Genomic DNA, 22,516 nt, shown 5'->3' with positions numbered 1-22,516 from the left:
CCATTAGGACTAGTCACATGGGTGGGTCATTTTGGTACAGATTTTGCATTAGGACTAGTCACGTGGATGGGCCGTTTTGGTACAGATTTTGCATTAGGACTAATCACGTGGATGGGACGTTTTTTGAATTAGATTTTGCATTAGGACTAGTCACATGGATGGGCAGTTTTGATACAGATTTTGCATTAGGTCTACTCACGTGGATGGGCCATTTTAATACAGATTTTTCATTAGGACTAGTTACGTGGATGGGCCATTTTGGCACAGATTTTGCATTAGGACTAGTCGCGTGGATGGGCCGTTTTGATACAGATTTTGCATTATGACTAGTCACGTGGATGGGCCGTTTTGATACAGATTTTGCATTAGGACAAGTCACCTGGATGGGCCGTTTTGGCACAGATTTTGCATTAAGACTAGTCACGTGGATGGGCCATTTTGATACAGATTTTGCAATAGGACTAGTCACGTGGATGGGCCGTTTTGATACAGATTTTGCATTAGGACTAGTCACGTGGATGGGCCGTTTTGGCACAGATTTTGCATTAGGACTAGTCACGTGGATGGGCCGTTTTGATACAGATTTTGCATTAGGACAAATCACGTGGATGGGCCGTTTTGGCACAGATTTTGCATTAAGACTAGTCACGTGGATGGGCCGTTTTGGCACAGATTTTGCATTAGGACTAGTCACGTGGATGGGCCGTTTTGATACAGATTTTGCATTAGGACTAGTCACGTGGATGGGCCGTTTTGATACAGATTTTGCATTAGGACTAGTCACGTGGATGGGCCGTTTTGATACAGATTAGGACTCAGTTTACATCCGTTGACTTTTTTCGTCGTTGGATTCCTAGCAGCTTTCACTTTCATCCATCGTTATATCGAAATCCCCTTTAAAAACTGCATTAACGCGTCGTTACCAACCGGCAGAGGATCTTGTCAAAGATAAAAGTTATTTTTAAAATTAATCCCAATTCCCCTCGGCATCACTAGTAGAAAATGACTTAAGTGCTTAACTTGTACATGTTAATCCCTTCCCATGACAGATGGACTGGTGTGTGACTTATATGACAATGAATTAATAATTTCCATCTCTACAGTCAATACAGTCAATAGTTATGGCGTCCAGTAACTTATAGATAGTGATCAATAAATATGGCCTGAGGGTTATATCGTCAGGAGCAGCTGGCTATTGTTATCCATTACTATGTGTCAGGGTGGAACTACCATCAAATATGATGATTTACTATGATGTGTCTCATCCGGGAATACTACATTACCAGCGCATTGTGGGAGCTGAGTGGCAGTTACACAGGTAAAGCTAAGGTCACATGTCTGACTACATGTAGAGTTTGTGTTGTCTGTTGCCAAGGGAAACCAGCAGAATTTTGACATTTTTCACTCTAAAAGAGTAGTTTTAAAAATGTGAAATTTTGGGGGGACAATTTATTTTACTTAAATGCATGTGTTTGGGGTTGAAAATTATTTCTGCAACTGGGCTTAATTATAAAAGTCCCCAGTTTGGGTTTTAGAGACTCCCTGCATATGGCTGGCTGCAAAATGAATTAACTGAGAGTCCATTAGCGAGCTGTTCTGACAGAGTCTGTATTTCTTTTATCTGTCATTTATTTAATTTCTTTGGACAGATTTATGTCCACTGACCTCATCAAAGGAGAGATGAACTTTGGTGTGGTTATAAATCAGCTGAGAGGAGCTCGGAAAAATACATAGAAGAGCTACAAATTCTTAATCAGAATGAGCTCACTGATGGATTCTTAGATAACTCCTTCTGCAATGTGCAGAGAAACAGAAAGCATGGCAAATTAAATGGTGCAAAATCTTTAATGGAACCCATTTTTTTACCATGGAAAAGCCACTTCCCGCTCACATATGTACTCAGGTGTCGGGAAAGAAGTAATGTGAGTGATTAACAGTTTAAATTCTGTCATTAGGAGCAGTTTCACTATGAAACCACCGGCCTTTCAGTGCCGATGGGAAGGAAGTCTTGTCCTAGGAACAGGGGGAAAGAAGCTCTCCTTATCACAGTCTATATCTTCTGTGTCTGATAACTTAAAGAGTAACCACTGTATTAATTTTTTCTTTCATAAATCAACAATAGACATAAAAATAAGCAACTTTGTGATATGTATTTCATACAAAATTGCTTCTTTCTCCTCCTGGACCGATCATTCATTCTCAATTGATGGGTAAAATTTGTATAATCTGTGTTCCGCGAAATCAGATTTCCCCATTACAAAATACGAGATGACAGTTGGTGCTTTTTAAATCCTATGGAGCGGAGAGGAGCTCGGCACAGACATTCTGCTGCAAGTTCTCCTAAAGCAACAGTTTCAGTTCTTCATAAAACCTTGTAAGCACCAACTGTCATCTCTCCTCTGAGTACTGGGAAAGTCTGTATTTAGATATTACCCGTGAATTTTGAGATTAAACATTGAGTCCAGGAGGAGAAAGAAGTGGACTTCTCCAATAAGATAATTGTTTTCATGGGTACTACTCATTTATGAAAAAATAAATTAAAACATTTAGTCGTTAAGTCTAATAGGTTTCAAGAATAGATTCATATTAATTTTTTGAGATGTTAAGGCCAGAGTTATTTTTGGAGGTGTGTGACTCCAATAATGTGGGACTGTTGTATTCTTTGAGTCCCTCTACTAATCCAATGGAAAAAAAATAGGACAAGTCACAACATACAACCACCCTCCCGATTTACTGGACTGATGATATTTTTCCATAATCTTCCAAAACCATTCCATTTCCACTTTTATCCATTTTCAGAGTTGCTCATGGGGTCTGTAGAACCGAACCAGGGAAAGCTATGTGACATCCCATGCGGGAGAGGTACTGGCAGCTATATTGCTTATCAGTCATCACCTGTCACGCTAGGTATGGGGTTAAACGGCAAAAGGGAAGGGAGACTCTGTGTCTAGGGAAGATGGAGATGGTGACCCCTGACCAGGCTTACCGCTGGGCCATGGCTTATCTCGCCGCCTAAGATGGGTTACGCACCTATGCGCCGAGACGGAAACCTGGCCCTAGCTGACCCTGATCAGAGCCCTAGGTATGGAGCAAATGGGATGAGCTCTTCATCAACCCCACTAAGAGCTAAAGGACACAGAGGGATAACAAACAAGGGAAAATAAAATAAACAACTTATCTACAAGAAGGTTCATTAAGGCTATGCGTCCACGGTAGAATGTTGCTGCGGATTTTTCTGCATGAAAATCCGCGACTTTCGCGGCAAATCCGCACCTTTTTTTTGCCGTGGATTTGCCGCGGATTTACCGTGGATTATCGCGGAATTGCCGCGGATTTTGATGCGGATTTTTTTTTTTCCCCCCCCATTCTATAGCCAAAATCCGGATCAAAATCCGGAACAATAATTGACATGCTGCAGATTTTTCCGGATCAAAATCCGCGGCAAATCCGCCGCGGAAAAATCCGCAGCATGGACACAGCATTTCCAAAATGCCATTGAAATGGCTTGGAAGTGCCGCTGCTGCAGATTTTCGAAAAATCCGCGGCAAAATCCGCGCATTTTCCGCAGCGTGGACACATGGCCTTAGAGGGACTGCAACACGCAACAAAGTTACTCCAGATGAATGCAAGCTGCTTGCACTCAGGATCTGTAGGGAATTAAAGCTATCACCAGCACAGACCAGGGGGGAATGTAGGTATTGGGGCCGAGGCCACACAGGGATTTGTGCGAGTGCTCGCATGACACTCGGCACATGCTCACAGCTCAGTGGGAGCTAAGTGTCATGCGAGTTTCATGTGACTGTGGTCTGATCGTGCAATCAGACCACAGTTGCAGAAGGGAAGGCCAGCACTGCAAAGGGGAGGGCGAGCACTGCGGAGGAGAGGGAGGGATTTATCTCATTATTTCCTCCGTTGCCAGCTGATGTGAGAATCGCACTGCTCTCGCGTTACACCGGTGTAACACGAGAGCAATGCAATGTTTCTCTCACCCCATAGAATTGTATGGGCGTGAGTGGAACAGGATCGCTTTCTACTCGCAGCATGCTACGACTGTTTTCTCGGTCCGATTAGGGCTGAGAAAATAATCGCTCATGGGAGCGGCCCTATAGAGTAGTATTGGTCTGAGTGAATTCTACTCGCACCGTTTTTCTCACCGTGTGTCCTAGGCCTAAAGGACACAAACAGAAGTGCTGATGAAAACAGCTGAAATGTGAGGAACTCCTAAAGGGTAGGGTTCTAAAGGGAAAGGGATGAACCCCAAGCAGAAGTGATACATAAGATACCATATACACCAAGCAGGAATAATAGAAGGTCAGGTAACCGTTTGCGCAGCCAAACGGTGTGACCTTCTAAAACCGGATACCACAGGACTGTCTGTCACCCGTGAGACACTTGTGACATCACCTATCTTTCCTGGCAGCAGATAAAACTAAGAAACGGCTGGTTATTAGAATTTTTAACAATTCAATGTCAAGCGGACTCTCGGGGATGCAATTTAGGGGGAACGTTAATATTGTAGTGGGTAATGCTGTTTAATAAAGTACAGTACCTGCATACGGGAAGTGTCATGTCTCTTTCCAAGGTTACCCGTGACGCCTCAGCGATGCTCTCATGCCGCTGTGCACTCCGCATAGTAAAATGTGTAACGTCTACACTAACTGCAGATAATTTATAGGGCATTGGACATGCTTAAATAAGCCAGCGCAGGGAGAAGCGTACATATATTGATTGGCTATTCTTAGTAGCATACACATTCAGTGGCACTTTATTCATTTTATCTCTTGTGTGTGGAACTTAATGGAAGGAAAATCCCCTTGGCATTCAGAATACTGGCACATCATTACTGCTTGGATTTATCATATAGTGACAACCATCTATGAGTTTCTGCATTATCTCTGCCAACGAGACTCATTGAGGTGACTTTTAATATCATTATTATCATCATACTACATTATAATATAGGCATATAATAGGTGTTTCATAATAAAGGGTCAGACAAAAAACAAGCTGCTTGTAGGATGGGATCGTGCTCAGGGCAGCACTGACATTGAACAAGAAATCAGTGGTATATATGTAAGAGGTTCCCCATAACAACAGTTAAAATGGCCCCTCAATTGGAGAGCTTGGGTTTTGCAATTGAGGATGAAGGGTCCATACCCTTTCTACAACCCATTCCCTGTACCCTTACTTTCTAATAATTAAGTTACTCTGGAAAGGAACCAGGTGCAGAAACTACCAGGTCTTGGCAGGGTTTCCCAAGAGGTATATTGTTAGGAATGGTCAGGTCATTTGCGATGTCAAATCAGATTACCAGTAGATCAGATAGGTGGGCGTTTAACTGGACCACCTAAAGCCTTAGTCCAGTCTAGGGTATTTAGGAACTTCTAACCCATCTGGAATCCCATCACTGGGTATAACTGTCACAGGTGTGTCACTCCTGACAGACAATCCTGTGGTTTCCGGCAACAGGTCACAGTGTTTGGCTGCACAAACTGCTCCCTGACCTTCTATCATTCCTGCTTGGTTTTCTTCCCTTTCCTTTTAGGACCCTGTGGCATTGTTTAGCAAGTCAGCTGCTGTTCATCAGTACTTTCCTTGCCTATATATACCTTCACTTTCTGTTAGGCCTCTATCACACGTCTGTGTCTCCGGTACGTGTTTGGTCCATTTCCTCACGTACCGGAGACACGAGCACACGTAGGCCCATTTAAATCAATGGGTCTGCGCTCACGTGCGTATTTTGCCATGGACCGTGTGTACGTGTGGAGCATACGTGTGTCCGTGTGCTCCACACATAGACATGTCCGTTTTTCTTTGGCATCACGGGTGTCACACGGAACGCAAACGGACCACACGGAGGTGTTCCGTGTGACACGCGCCGGAGAAAACACGTGTCTGAGAAAAAAATAAAAACCTTTACTCACCTTCTCCAGCGCTGCTGTCTCTGCCGTTGCTGTCACTTGCTTCTGACCGCCGCTCATTATGCTCATTGCATATTCACTTCACTGCGGCCGGAAGCAGCAGCAGCAGGGAGTCGGCAGGACCGGAGACCGAAGATCAGCACCACGGACAGCGAAGCCAGAGACAGGTGAGTAGAAAGTTCCCGTTCTCCGTGTGTTATTACGGATAACACACGGAGAACACACGTGTGCCATAAACACGGCTCATGGAGGGCAAAACACACCTCTGACACGTCCGTGAAAAACATGCGTGGTGTTTCACGAACGTGAGAAAGAGGCCTTACCTCTGAGTGCTGGCGATATTTGATACATCTTTGTCAAGTGTTCAGTGCATGTGTGCCAGGGCGTCACACATGCAGGCAGCTTGCATACATCAGGAGAATTTTGGTGGTGATTGCAGCTTTTCTCCCTGAGTCAACTGGAGATAAGTTATTTGTTGTTTTCCCTTGTTTGTTATCCATATGTGTCCTTTAGCGCCTAGTGGGGTTGACGAAGGGCTCATCCCATCCGCTCCCTACCCAGGTCCCAGATGAGGGTCAGCCTTTGGTCAAGTATCCGGCTCAGCGCATAGGTGCGGAACCTATCTAGGGCAGTGAGGGAACCAAAGGTCAAGCGGTAAAGGGTCACCATCTGCCTCTTTCCTAGACACAGGGTTTCCCTTCCCTTTCACCGTTTGCTTGGTACTTCCCTGTGCCTAACTGACAATAACAAGGCCAAATGGGATTGTAATGAATCGTCCCCGTAAATAGTCCTCCTCCAAAGCAGGTGACATTATGCATTATGATGACCTAAGGCCCTCTTCTCTATGTCTCTATTCCTGGAGAAATATTAAAGCGGTTGTCCACTACTCGAACAACTACTTCTCAATCCCTATGTTTTGCATCAGTAAAACAATAAGAGATATACTCACATCCGGTGCAGGCGCCATTCTTGCGGTGTCGGCACTGGCTCTCCCGGAGCTCACGTGACATTATGCCATGCGATCCCTGTGACCAATCAGCATTGGCTTCACTCTACCTAGCTTCGGACGTAATCAGACACATCTAGAGGAAGAGAGATAAAAGCCGCAGCTCTCACTTTCTCCAGATGTCCCTGGCCACAGGGATCGCGTGACGTAACAATGTGACACGAGCCCCGCAAAAGCCAATGCTGACACCAATGAATAGAACCAAAACCGGAGGTGAGTATAGATGTTGTTATTTTACTGAGGGGAACATAGGGCTTTAGAAGGGGTTTTCCAACCAGTGAACAACCCATTTAATTTTAATGCACCTTCTGACTATTATCACATGCTAAAAACCCTAATAAGTGTATATATATATTGGCAGTTTTCATCACAAGTAACAAAAAAATAATTAAAAATCAAATATTTCAGTAATTAAATAAATAACTGAAGAATATATAGTAGAACAGAGTTATAGCTATAGGGGGTGATGGAAATGGGGGACCAAAAAACGATACCAGTATTAGAAATGGCACTCTAGATAAGGTCCCTGTAACATATTACGCTCCAGGGCCTGGAGGCTTTGAGCTCTGGAATAGATTTTTAACAAATTGCAGAAGCTTGGAAAAATCCATACACTGAGCTGTATGGACCAATAGCTGAGAGTGAGGATAGGCTATATATATGGCATAACATATGCTGTGTGGATAAGATAAAGTAGTTATGTATCCAAGGTTGACCAGAGTAAATTAAACTTTCTATTTTAAAAGTTAACTATTTACTTGCCTTAAAGTGAGCCTCCACTGTTTATCAAATAGTGCCACAAAGCCCCCTTATTTGCATACGACTAAGGGGCACTTTGCACACTACGACATCGCAGGTGCGATGTCGGTGGGGTCATGTCGAAAGTGACGCACTTCCGGCGTCGCTCTCGACATCGTAGTGTGTAAATCCTAGATGATACGATTAACAAGCGCAAAAGCGTTGTAATCGTATCATCGGTGTAGTGTCGGGAAATTCCATAATTACGCTGCTGCGACGGTACGATGTTGTTCCTCGCTCCTGCGGCAGCACACATCGCTGTCTATGAAGTCGCAGGAGCGAGGAACATCACCTTACCTGCATCCCGCAGCTCACGCCGACTATGCTGAAGGAAGGAGGTGGGCGGGATGTTTACGTCCCGCTCATCTCCGCCCCTCCGCTGCTATTGGCCACCTGCCGTGTGACGTTGCAGTGACGCCGCATGACCCGCCCCCTTAATAAGGAGGTGGTTCGCCAGCCAGAGCGACGGTCGCAGGGCAGGTGAGTGCATGTGAAGCTGCCGTAGCGATAATGTTCGCTACGGCAGCTATCACTAGATTTCGCAGCTGCGACGGGGGCGGGTACTATCGCGCTCGGCATCGCAAGCATCGGCTTGCGATGTCGTTGTGTGCAAAGTGCCCCTAAGGCTATGTGCGCACGTTGCGTAAATTCATGCAGTTACGCTGCGCTTTGCAGCGCAGCGTAACTGCATGCGTCCTGCGTCCCCTGCACAGTCTATGGAGATTGTGCAGGGGCCGTGCGCACGTGGCGTCTCAGTGCGCAGCGCTTCGGCTACTGCCGAAGCGCTGCGCAAAAAGAAGTGACATGTCACTTCTTTCCTGCGCTTTGCCGGCAGCTCCTGCTCTGTCTATGGCAGGAGCTGCAGGCAGAGCGCATGGAATCGGCGCTCACTACGGACATTTCTGCAGCGATCTAAAGCGCACATGTGCTCTTCAGATCGCTGCAGAAATTTCTGCAGGCTAGTACGCAACGTGCGCACATAGCCTAAAAGTCATTATTTTCAGGCAGTGTATCAGGTATAGTGCTAGTATGATTCTTATAGGGCCTACATCCCCTATATCATAGTTTAAAATGAAGTTTTGGGAGATACTTCTTTTAAAAGGAACTACAGGGGAGATTTTCAAAACTAAATGCAGCAAAACTCTTGCTGAATTTGCACCAGGCATCATATTTATGTGTTTTTGACCCTTGTTACTTGACAAGAAAGCATGGACTAGTGGAAAGAATTATATGCAGCACATGCATCAAAATTGTACTAAGATTTTTTTGCAAATTACTAATTATTATTAATGGTGTAAAAAAAATATCTAAAGATGCACTAAATGTATAAAAGAGTTTAATAATCTTTATTTCTGTAGAGCCAACATATTCCGCAGCACTTTACAATTCAAAAGCTCATAGCTCATATACAAACATTCAGAAGTAACAGTTAAAAAAATACAATAATGCAAAAATAATGACAACCCTGCTCGTAAGAGCTTACAATCTACAATGGGGTGAGGTGGAGTGGCAAGGTACAGGTGCTTATTTACAACAATGGTCTAGCCATCTCGAAAAAAATGGGGGATATATAAAGGCTGCATGAGCCAGTCCAACCAATCTTTTGATGATTTTGGGTGCGGTGGAGTCTGATGGAGAGTTATGTTCTGAGAAATAGTGGAGTAACTCTATACGAATTGACTTCGAGGCCTCCCTAAAAGATGTTTTTAGGGAGCGTCTGAAGCTATGTAAGTTGTGGTGCGTCTTAAGGCTGCTTTACACACAACGATATCACTAGCGATCTCGTTAGCGATGTGACACGCCCAGATCGTTGTTACGATTTGCCGAGATTGCACATAGGTCTTTTTTGGCGGTCACACATACACATCTCACAAACGACGCTACATCGTTCAGCGATATATTGTTTGACCAAGCCGTCCTGTGGATGTTGTCAATATTTTGAAACTGAACGACGTGTCAACAATTAACGATTTTCACCCTATTTGCGATTGTTCGGAGTCGCACGTAGGTGTAACACGCAACGACGTCGCTAACGATGATGGAAGTGCGTCACGAAAACCGTGACCCCGACGACATATCGTCAGATAAATCGTAGCGTGTAAAGCAGCCTTTAGTTTCTTGGGATAGAGCATTCTAGAGGATTGGTGCAGCTCGGGAGAAGTCTTGGAGCCGGGAGTCTGAGGTTCAGATTAGCGTGGATGTTCGTCAAACGTCATGTGCTGCGCGTAGAGAACGAGTAGGGTGATAGATAAAGATGAGGGTGGAGATGTATGGGGGTGCCACGTTGTGAAGTATGAACCACTGTGATCAATTTCGGACCCTTTAAGACTATCTACTATACACAGTCGAAAAATCAGACAATTTTAGTAAATCTGCCCCAATTTTGAAAGGTGTTTTCCTTCAAAGGCCACCTAGAACGTCGGGCATGCACACTTTATATTATCAAGTTAGAACAAAGAAATCCACAATTACGATATATACTTGGTGGACATTTTTTTGCAAATACTTTGCAATAAATTATACATTTTTACTTGTAAGCTGAGCTCCCACTTAAAAGCCTAATGCATTTCATTCGTCCAATCCCACCAGCTAAGTCTGCTTGCCCTCACGCCGGCATTACTATTATCAGTCCAGAGTGTTCTAAATATACTTAAGCTCCAAATTCTTGTGAGCCGCTCACTATTCCTGCGCCTCTATCACTTACATAGTTTCCAGATGATTATGGTCCGTCAGTTTTCAGTTGGTCCTGAGTCTACGTGTCACTGTATGAGAACAATATAAATAGATAGCTACATAAGGACTAATTATAACCTCTGAACCGTGCAATATGGAATGGGAATATATGGGGTATCTCATTGTACCCACATAAGGATTGGTGCTCTGTTTGTTTTTTTCAGTAGACTCTGATTCTTTTTTGCTCCAAAAGTTAAAGGTGGTTGACTACTCTGCTGTAGTGGTCACATCGCTGTAAAACTGATAGGGAAGGCATTTTCTAAATACCTTGATCAGCCAATTCTGCCTGTGTGCGGCAAAATTGCGGTCCGCTCATCCCCATGAAGTGACCCCCTGGACTCCGAAACCTCTGAGATCTGGTGATGTCACCTCAATTTTCAGTTCACCCAACATCACTGCTGTCTGCCCAAGTCTTCCTGAGTGACTGAGCTGTGGGCGGAGTTTCACCGCTCATCACAGCACAGCATGTCGCGTGCGCTCTCCTTCACTGCAGAGCATCGCAATCAGGAGCGATGCTGGGGTATGATGCTGGGCTGTGACGAGCGGTGAAATGCCACCCACAGCCCAATCATTCAGGTTGACTTCCACCCACCTCAGTGATGTCGGGTCAACCGGAAGTTGATGTGGCATCACCAGATCCCAGAGGTCACTGATCCCGGGGTCAGTTCATGGAGATGAGAGGACCGCAATAGCGCAATTCACAGGCAGGATAGGCTGGACAAGGTATTTAGTTTTACAGAAATGTTGCCACTATTCCAGAGTAGTGAACAACCTCTTTAAGAATGGTCATAAAAATTAAATTTTTGCAACATACCAGGGTCAATGGCAATGGTTGACGTTGTCCTACATTTTTTGGTTACCCTACATATTTGGTAAGGTGGAGCATATATATGGTAGGTTGGATTGCAACTTATCTGACCCTATTGTTTCTATTTTCAATAAGGTGTGTCTCATGGCCTCCTGAATAAGTGATACACTTATAACTATATACCCTAATTAGAGATGAGCTGCCCTGTGGGCATTCAGGTTTGGCGTATTTCGTCAGACTTTAGTTAAACCTTGACTTGAATTTGACCCCGTACCCTAAACCCCATAAAAATCTCTCCACTCTATCTATCGACTTCGCCTTTCAATAAATTTTGTTAGTATACGAAGAGCACCTAAACTTCAAAGTCGGACACAGACTTCTTTTAGACGTCCATGTGTGGGTTCGAGCCCCGGACACCCAGTGTCTACTACGAACTAGAAACGTTACCGTTCAGGTTCGCTCATCTCTACCTATAATGCATTGGCCAACACCTACTGGCTATATATGAGCAGCCACTTTTAGTAGGTCTATTCCATATAGAATGCTGTATGGTTCCCATTGTGGTGACCACATCTGATTGTGTTAACCAAGACTAACAAGCCTTGCTACAAAGAAATTGTCTGACTTGCTCAATCCCGACTTGAAAGATAGAGGGGTTCTTTCTGTTGGAAACCCTAATAGGCTATGTGTACAAGGCTAACCATCATAAAAGGGTTTTACCACCACAGTTATAGCCTTAGAATCCCAACTTAAAAGATGGAAAGATAGACAGGTTCATGCTGCTGTTGTGAGTCCTAATAGGCTGTGTGTACAAGGATGACCACCATAAAAGAGGTTTTACCACCACAGTAATAGCCTTACAACCCAAACTTAAAGATGGAAAGATAGAGGGGTTCTTATTGTTGGGAGCCCTAATAGGCTTGTGTACAAGGCTAACTACCATAACAGAGGGTTTAAAAACACAGTTATAGCCTTAAAACCCCAACTTAAAAGATGGAGAGATAGAGGGGTTCTTGCTGTTGGGAGCCCTAATAGGCTGTGGGTACAAAGCTAACCACCATAAAAGAGGTTTTACCACCATAGTTATAGCCTTACTTAAAAGATGGAAAGATAGAGGGGTTCTTGCTGTTGGGAGCCCTAATAGGCTGTGTGTAGAAGGCTTACTACCATAAAAGAGGGTTTAAAACCACAGTTATAGCCTTACAACCCCAACTTAAAAGATGTTGAGATAGAGGGGTTCTTGCTGTTGGGAGCCCTAATGCGCTGTGTGTAGAAGGATGACCACCATAAAAGAGGTTTTGCCACCACAGTTATAGCCTTACAACCCCAACTTAAAGATGGAAAGGTAGAGGGGTTCTTGCTGTTAGGAGCCCTACTAGGCTTGTGTACAAGGATGACCACCATAAAAGAGGTTTTAGCACCACAGTTATAGCATAGCACTAGAATGCCTTAAGGCTAAGACAAAGAAGAAGTGGCGCTCATAAAGCACAGTACTCCCTTTGGATATTTTCTTTGTGTAGCAACCCTCACGACCCACTTCTCTGGGTCACAATGCCTGATCGGGAGTGGCTGATACAGCAATAAATCTGCTCCCGTAATGGAGGACTAATCTCTAATAGTATACCTAAAGAGTCATATAAATAGTTTTGCAATCATATTGAAAAAATATATAAAGGAGGTTTCTTCCAGAATAAATCCTCCTAACCACATCCTAAAGCAGGCAGTAGTTGGAGACTGGAAACAAGTAAGCAGAGAAGAGCAGAAGCCAGTAGTTCTTTGTGTTCAGTTCAGCACAGATGGGGAGGGGTACTCCTCACCCCTGCAGTGTGTGGGAAGCCCAGATAGCATTGCAGATCAACAACTGTTAGGTTGTAGCAATGTGTGTATATGCCAGCCGCAGGCCCCTACAAGCGCAAAGTGGGCAAACCACATTGCATCCCAAATTTGCTGCATAGTAGCAATTACAAATAAACAAATAAATAAACCCCCTGGGGGATCACTGCAGGACCGATCTCTGCCATCAATGACAAGAATATAGATAAAATCATGATAAAAGAGGGGGTGCTGCAGCATCCAGTGACTGGTGATTGACCCCAGGATTGTTGTGCTGTCTGTAATCCATAGCTGTTAATATTTAATCAGGGCTCTTAGTCCAGATCATAGAGGTTGCAGAGGTCCTGGAATTGTCCAGCACAAAGGGGGCTGTAGAGGAGGGGGGGCTCTGCTGTGACACCCCCTTCCTTCACTCTCTTGCTGCAGTTCTCATCAGACCCTTACTGCCTATTTTCAGTCTCTGCCTGTTCTGGTGTGCTAACAGCACAGCTGCCTGCCTTGATTTGTCATAATGCAGAGAGGAGAGAAAAGGGGAGCTTGTTCTGCAGCATTGCAGGTACGGAGGCACCAAAAGGACAAAAGAAGCCTGCTTTCTCCAGCAATCCAAAGGGAGGCAGAGGGAGGCAGAGGTAGCCCCTCCTCACAGAGGCAGACAGTTGTCATCTGAGGGCAAACAAAGCAGAGGCGTTCTCAGTTCAGCACCACTACAGTGGACAGCTCCAGGAGACCTGCATTCTTGGAAAGTCAACCCTTGGAGTTTCTTAGAGGCAACCAGGGCAGCTTAGATAAGGAGGGAGGGAGAGGTCTGCTAGGGGGGACCAGAGAGAACCATCCCCTAAAAGCCCACAGAGCTGTAGCTCAACTCAACTGTGGATCAACTATTCAGCCAGCAAGTTGCAGAGGAGCAGAGCACTGTTTACCTTGACACGTGTTTCCTTTAAATACTTTATTCCAGGAGTTTAGAGGAACAGGGAAAGAGATACAGCTAACAACTGTAAGATCCCAAACTTATTATGACCAGGCTTGGCCAGGAATGAGCTTTCTAAGAGTGGACTTGTTCTAAGCTGGAAAGTCAATGGAGAGTGATCTGGAAGGTAGAGGACATTTCTTCTGGGCTGGGGGATTTGTGTTTCTTTGTGTTGTCTTGTGTTGTGTTACTGTGTAAATGTTTATTGAATTGCTATATATTTACTGTTCTTTGAGCCTTACGGTGAAGGCTGAACCGATGACCCCTGGAGTTGGGTCTCGACTTTGAAAAGTTGACTTAGATCCCCGTTTGTGCTGGAAGTCGTAGTCGTATCGTGAATACATTTTCTTTGTCTTAACACTAGAAGTCCCAGAGAGGGGTCATTTAACATTTCTACCTTTGGAACCCAGAGACAGGATTTTAGCTAACATCCTATAATCACCGTCTTTTGTTCTGTAATTAAGGCCATTACGGTCACACCACAGGAGGTTGTTGTTTTCCATTGAGTTTAGCCATTTAGTTTCTAGTTAGTTCTATTCAGTTTATTGTATGTCATTTGACCCTCTTTCGGGACTTCAGGGGGGAGCTCGAAATTTCTGGGACTTCTAGTGTTAAGGGATCTTATGCCCTAGTATATTGTAGGACTGGGAGGGGGAGGTGAGGAGCTCTTACAATGCTTAACAACTGTCAAGCTATTTCTTGTCCAGCACCTCAAGGGTCATTCCCCTTCTATTTTCCAGAAAGGAATGATAAGCCCTGTTAAATATAGATCACTGTTTCCATGCAGGATGGTCTACCGGTAGAAAACTTCACAAGATAGAGTTAAACATTAAAACCAAGAGGCATAGACTTGGGAAAGTCAACCTGATGGCAAGTCTTTTGTTCCCATTCACTGCAGCTGAGGGGGTGTAACTGAGACCCTCTAGTAAACAAACCCCTGCAGATGATGAGAGACAATGAAGGCACCCATCATATCGGATTGATATATGTCGCCTGTGTATGAAGACCATCAGTCAAGCTTATAGATTACCTATTGGAACACGCTAAATAATTCAGCGTACAAATTGCTGTAGGATAGGGGTAGTCGCACTTTGTGGAGTTAAATACACTATGCTATCAGTAACCCTGGGGACTGTTACAAATAATCTATTAATGTTAATGGGACTTTTGTTGGATAAGGTCAGTCCTCCTTTTGGCGGGATAGTATCTGCACCCAATTGTATACAGTCATGTTGTAGTATAATATAATAGATGGGGGGGTCAATATTTAATGAATTTATGGAAGTTATAATGGCTTCAAACTTCTGGGTCACACACACCACTCACTAATACGTCTCAACGACCGCCTTTGGTTCCTGTTCCATGGGAGAAGTCGAGTTTAAATACAGGATGTTTTAAATAATAACATTCCAAAAGATCACAATGAAAAAAGTCAGGTCTGTTCCGAGCAGGAAACCGTAAATCTCTCCTCAACCATTTAATTTCAGCTTAATAAGTGGATTGTTCTGTGTCTGCCTTGTGAATGTGTATATATATATATAGGGAGATGTTGCGGAACTGAGTTTGACAGATTCCGCAGAGCTAAGTTTGTCACTTTCAACGACTCGTGATATCACGATCCATTATCTGTGGTTTTCCATAGGAATGTAGGGCAGCCTACCGCATTATCCTAGTTCTGAAGGTGATGCAGCCCCCAAAAATGTGAATGACATATTCAGCTCTCCTACATCTCCGTGTATTTCTATAATGATGGTCATACACCACAAAAAGGCAGGAGCTGCCGCTTTAATCACAGGGACCGTTGCTCCGCAGTGATCATTGTAGTGATCTTCGAGCATCGACTATGTGTTCAAGAATATGTTAGGGATCCAAATTGCTGCATTATCTCAGGCGTTCATTCATTGTAAGCATCGTGATCTCACATTATTCCTCCACACCGACACATGAGCGTGCAGGGGTTGCAGCCTGTGGAACTATATATATATATATATATATATATATATATATATATATATATATTTAGGTGTCTATTTGTGCATATCTGTGTTTGTGTATGTGTGCACGAGTATGTGTTTCTGTGTGTATAAATGTGTTTATATATGTGTGCACGTGTATCTATATATGCGTGTATTTGTGTATTTGTTTTGTTGTGAATGTTTACATATTGTATATACACACACACATACTGTATATACATAGATATAATAGAGAGGGAGAATACTTTCAATGCATGTAAATACAATGTATGTGTCTGAGTGTGTGTGATGCATACATATATATTTGTAAATATATCTGCATAGATATATATACAGTATATATATGTACGTGTGCACATATATTATATATAGTATATATCTCTGTGCGGATGTTTCATGTGTGCGTGTGTACATTCATACACAGCATCCACCTCATGTTCATTGGCTTGCATGGATTTGTGAATGGAAATGCAGAAAACATGCGCTCTTTAGAACCGTGTTGCAGTCATTGAATTTTTTCTTGAATGGAAAGGGTTGAACTTGTCACACATGCAGCACAAAGAAAAATAGAAAGCGTCTCCCATGAGGGCTGTGCGACACACAACACATACACTGCACACAAAATATTCACATAGAAATACGTCATCTTTAACCAAAAAACCCTAAATATTTAGGGCGTTGGAATCTGGCGGGAAAACAATGGGTGCAAGAACTTGTTGCTTGCCATTGATGTATGCTCTATGGTGCTCATGTAGCATTGATAGGATGATTAGTAAATGTTTAGACATCACGATTATACACAGATGTAGCAGACCTGAATGTATCAATTGTGTATTCAAAGTTGTGCTGCTAGTGCAGAGTAGATTTATCTGCAGTCCTATGTAAAACAATGCATTGTGATACAATGAGGACTTGCGCCAAATAATTAAATTAGCTCTGCTACATCTGTTAAGTTTGTATTGGACTGGTATAGGGAGGTTGTAGCAACATAGGAGGCCAGGCTTTGTGCTGAGGATTGCAAATGGTGATAGGAAGGTACATTTTGGGCAAATTAAAGCAAAGACACGAAAGATGTATGTTTACTAGGGACCGCAGTGCAAAGCTGAGGTTGTCACAGCTGATTTTGTTGAATGTAGCAGCGATAAGTATGTCCGTTTCAGTTTCAGTGAAGATTAGTTTGTTAGATGTAGCAGAGCTGATCTGTCACTTAGCGGGTTTCATTCTAAGATGTAGCAGAGCTGATCTGTCACTTAGCGGGTTTCATTATAAGATGTAGCAGAGCTGATCTGTCACTTAGCAGGTTCCATTATATGATGTAGCAGAGTTGATATTACTTAGCAGGTTTCATTATATGATGTAGCAGAGCTGATCTGTCACTTAGCAGGTTTCATTATAAGATGTAGCAGAGCTGATCTGTCACTTAGCGGGTTTCATTATAAGATGTAGCAGAGCTGATCTGTCACTTAGCAGGTTCCATTATATGATGTAGCAGAGTTGATATTACTTAGCAGGTTTCATTATATGATGTAGCAGAGCTGATCTGTCACTTAGCAGGTTTCATTATAAGATGTAGCAGAGCTGATCTGTCACTTAGCGGGTTTCATTATAAGATGTAGCAGAGCTGATCTGTCACTTAGCAGGTTCCATTATATGATGTAGCAGAGTTGATATTACTTAGCAGGTTTCATTATATGATGTAGCAGAGCTGATCTGTCACTTAGCAGGTTTCATTATAAGATGTAGCAGAGCTGATCTGTCACTTAGCGGGTTTCATTATTAGATGTAGCAGAGCTGATCTGCCACTTAGCAGGTTCCATTATATGATGTAGCAGAGTTGATATTACTTAGCAGGTTTCATTATATGATGTAGCAGAGCTGATCTGTCACTTAGCAGGTTTCATTATATGATGTAGCAGAGCTGGTCTGTCACTTAGCAGGTTTCATTATATGATGTAGAGCTGATCTGTCACTTAGCAGGTTTCATTATATGATGTAGCAGAGCTGATCTGTCACTTAGCAGGTTTCATTATATGATGTAGTAGAGCTGATCTGTCACTTAGCAGGTTTCATTATATTATGTAGCAGAGCTGATCTGTCACTTAGCAGGTTTCATTATATGATGTAGCAGAGCTGATCTGTCACTTAGCAGGTTTCATTATATGAGGTAGTATAGCTGATCTGTCATTTAGCAGGTTTCATTATCTGATGTAGCAGAGCTGATCTGTCTCTTAGCAGGTTTCATTATATCATGTAGCAGAGCTCATTATCTGATGTGGCAGGGCTGATCTGTTACTTAGCAGGTTTCATTATCTGATGTAGCAGAGCTGATCTGTCTCTTAGCAGGTTTCATTATATGATGTAGCAGAGCTCATTATCTGATGTGGCAGAGCTGATCTGTTACTTAGCAGGTTTCATTATATGATGTAGCAGAGCGTATCTGTCTTTTAGTAGGTTTCATTATATGAAATAGTAGAGCTGATCTGTCGTTTAGTAGATTTCATTATGTGATGTAGCAGAGCTGATCTGTCACTTTGCAGGTTTCATTGTATGGTGTAGCAGAGCTGATCTGTTACTTTGCAGGTTTTATTATATGATGTAGCAGAGCTGATCTGTCACTTAGCAGGGTTCATAAAATGATCATATATTACCTGCTGCAGCCCTCACAGAGCTGCATTGTGATTTCAGCTCTGCTACTTGTGTATCTTAATTGGAAAGTGTCCAAGTGTGCAGCAGGTGTGAATGATATCAGTGTAAACAGCAATATAGCCATATTCTACTTTGGGACTCTGAAACTGAGATACTGCAAGTAGGTGGAGCCTGTTCTATATGGACAGACCTATAGATCACTACAGCCCAATGTCCTATGTCCTGGGAGAAGTCACCTGGAGCTACAGAATAAAGGGACAAGGACCAGAAAGGGACAATTAACCATCTGGATGCTGCCTGGTAATGTAACTATTTAACTAGTTATTAGAAATCCAATACTGCTTCCATAAGGGGTTGTTACCCTATAACCTGACCTGGGGTCTATGGCCACAATTGGATCATATCTCTCTTAGTTACTGTACATTTGATCAATATTTAGTACCATGTTGTGCTCGTCACCTCTAGAGATGACAAACCTAATCACTCACCATTTGCTGGGCAGCTGCATCCATTGTTATCAGGCTGAGCGGCTTCTGTTATTGACTTCAGAAAAGGTGACATTGATGGACCTATGTCTTTTTCAGCCTATGTCACTATGTAACATTATATATCTGTATGATTCCCAGCTGTCATCACTATTATTTGGATGATATATAAATGTAGCAGAGCTGAATCTCCTTGATTACTGGTAGATAATCTGTCAATTTCTTTACAGTCTCTTAGAAAATCACCATAAACACATTGTAATATTGCTATGCATTGTGTACACTGGAAACGTAAGCTCTGCTACACACTGTGCATACTGTATATATGTAGCAGAGCCAATTATGTCATTTAATTTCTTTGGGGCTACAATCGTACAGTTGGCCCAAATCCCAGATATTGGCTAAGGAATCCAATCAACTATAGGGTTTCTAGTCACTTAGTATCACCACTTATGGTTCCCTTCCAGCCAAGTCACAGAGATGTGCGGAGATGTACCGAAGAGGTGTAGTGTGTTTCTAGGAACTGTGGAGTAATCAGGAGCACTAGGAAGGCTGCACAGACAGGAGCGAAGATCCTGAAACACAGATCAATACTATCTGTCAACGCAAGGAATTGAATGCACACCTTATCTGAAGTTAGCGAGTTGATGTAGTAGAGCTGAATGTGTTTTCTAACAATTGGTGCCCGAGTAGAGGTCGCGTCCATTCAGTAATGTAGAATGAACTCGACACTCAAAAGTTTTTTTTGAGGGTCGATTTCATTCTGCATCAACTTCACTATTTGCAGTCTACAACAAAATAACAGAAACAGCATTGTTGTGTATACATATACAGATTAGTCACATCTGTTTGCAGGCAATATGTAGATAAAGGATGATAAAATGAGATTTAAGTGTATGAGAATAGGTGAAGTACCGGCAGGAGCAGACAAAGCCCCTTTGGCCCTTCAGGTTTGGTCCTCTAGCAAACAGATCATCTAGCTAGATCTGTACCAGTGAGACTGTGGAGATGTGTACCAGTGACACTGTAGAGATGTGTACCAGTGACACTGTAGAGATGTGTACCAGTGAGACCATGGAGATCTGTACCAGTGACACTGTAGAGATGTGTACCAGTGACACTGTAGAGATGTGTACCAGTGAGACCATGGAGATCTGTACCAGTGACACTGTAGAGATGTGTACCAGTGAGACCATGAAGATGTGTACCAGTGAGACCATGGAGATGTGTACCAGTGACACTGTAGAGATGTATACCAGTGAGACCATGGAGATGTGTACCAGTGAGACTGTGAAGATGTGTACCATGGAGACTGTGGAGATGTGTACCAGGGAGACTGTGGAGATGTGTACCAGTGAGACTGTGAAGATGTGTACCAGTGAGACTGTGCAGATATGTACCAGTGAGACTGTGGAGATGTGTACCAGTGAGACTGTGCAGAAGTGTACTAGGGAGACTGTAGACATGTGTACCAGTGAGACTGTGGAGAATTATATTGACTGTGGACATGTGTACCAGTGAGACTGTGGAGATGTGTACCAGGGAGACTGTGGACATGTGTACCAGTGAGACCATGAAGATGTGTACCAGTGAGAGCATGGAGATGTGTACCAGTGACACTGTAGAGATGTGTACCAGTGAGACTGTGGAGATGTGTACCAGTGAGACTGTGGAGATGTGTACCAGTGAGACTGTGGAGATGTGTACCAGTGAGACTGTGAAGATGTGTACCAGGGAAACTGTGGAGATGTGTACCAGTGAGATTGTGAAGATGTGTACCAGTGAGACTGTGCAGATATGTACCAGTAAGACTGTGGAGTCATGTACCAGTGAGACGGCGGAGATGTGTACCAGTGAGACTGTGCAGAAGTGTACTAGGGAGACTGTAGACATGTGTACCAGTGAGACTGTGGAGAATTATATTGACTGTGGACATGTGTACCATTGAGACTGTGGAGATGTGTACCAGGGAGACTGTGGACATGTGTACCAGTGAGACTGTGGAGATGTGTACCAGGGAGACTGTGGACATGTGTACCAGTGAGACTGTGGAGATGTGTACCAGGGAGACTGTGGAGAATTGTACTGACTGTGGAGATGTGTACCAGTGAGACTGTGGAGATGTGTACCAGGGAGACTGTGGAGAATTGTACTGACTGTGGAGATGTGTACCAGTGAGACTGTGGAGATGTGTACCAGGGAGACTGTGGAGAATTGTACTGACTGGGGAGATGTGTACCAGTGAGACTGTGGAGAAGTTACATAGTTACTTAGGTTGAAAAAAAGCCCTCGGTCCATCTAGTTCAACCTTCTTCTACCAATTCTACATTTTGTCATTAAGTCATTTATAACCTACAATGTTGTGTGCTGAGGAAATCATCCAACCCTTTCTTAAAAGCTGTTATAGTATCTGCCATTACTACCTCTTGTGGTCGGCACTCCACAGTCTGACTGCTCTAACTGTAAAGAACCCTTTCCTATTTAGCTGTCGGAATCGCTTTTCTTCCACTCGCAGTGAGTGCCCCCTGGTCCTTAGTATTGTCTTTGGAAGGAATAAGTCATGTGCCAGTCCCTTATATTGACCACACATGTATTTATACATATAAATGAGATCTCCTCTGAGACGTCTTTTTCTAAGCTAAACATATCTACCTTTCCCAACCTCTCATCATACGGTCGGCCTCCATTCCTTATAATAATATAGTTACCTGTCTTTGAACTGACTCTAACTTCTGAATGTCCTTTTTAAAATGTATTGTCCAAAACTGGATCCCATATTCCAGATGTGGCCTTACAAGTGATTTATAGAGGGGTAACAATACGTTGGGATCAAGAAATCTAATCTCTCTTTTTATACACCCTAATATCTTGTTTGCTTTAGCAGCTGCTGCCTGACATTGCGTGCTGCTGCTCAGCTTATTTGTAATCAGAATCTCCAAGTCTTTCTCCTCTTCTATAGTCCCAAGTTTAGTTCCATTTAATGTACAGTATATGCAGTGTACCAGTGAGACTGTGGAGAATTGTACTTACTGAGGAGATGTGTACCAGTGAGACTGTGGAGATGTGTACCAGGGAGACTGTGGAGATGTGTACCAGTGAGACTGTGGAGATGTGTACCAGGGAGACTGTGGAGATGTGTACCAGGGAGACTGTGAGATTATAGGGCACTGTAATTGTGAGACAGTAGAGCCATGTACCATTGAGATTGTGCAGTTGTAAACCAGTAAAACTGTGGAGCTGTGTACCAGTAAAAAAGACTATAAGGCAGTGTTAGGACTGTCTCACACAGGCATATACATGAGATGAGTGCTTCCTGATGTTTTATCGCACAGCACTCTTCCTG

At 43.3% G+C, this 22,516-nt stretch overlaps 1 protein-coding gene across 7 annotated transcripts in view; it reads left to right on the top strand.

Moving 5' to 3' along the window:
- The window catches only part of CAMTA1 (calmodulin binding transcription activator 1), a 2,097,701-nt gene that overhangs the window by 1,952,186 nt on the left and 122,999 nt on the right, over positions 1 to 22,516 (top strand). The window contains exon 1 of one of the 7 annotated variants that reach the window (XM_075328225.1): positions 13,574 to 13,655. The exons of 5 other annotated variants lie outside the window; for them this stretch is intronic. Coding sequence is in view for 1 of the 2 variants with exons in the window: in XM_075328223.1 (XP_075184338.1) it covers positions 14,175 to 14,193 (19 nt within the window). In the remaining variant the exon portion in view is untranslated. Of the gene's footprint in view, positions 1 to 13,573; positions 13,656 to 13,683; positions 14,194 to 22,516 lie in introns of those variants that run through there. One more of the 7 variants, XM_075328223.1, reaches the window with a different exon arrangement.

This window comes from Anomaloglossus baeobatrachus, chromosome 11 (assembly GCF_048569485.1).
Source record: "Anomaloglossus baeobatrachus isolate aAnoBae1 chromosome 11, aAnoBae1.hap1, whole genome shotgun sequence".
In the NCBI taxonomy this organism is placed as follows: Eukaryota; Metazoa; Chordata; class Amphibia; order Anura; family Aromobatidae; genus Anomaloglossus; species Anomaloglossus baeobatrachus.
The sequence above is the reverse complement of the archived record's forward strand: the minus strand, read 5'-3'. Positions and strand labels throughout refer to the sequence as shown.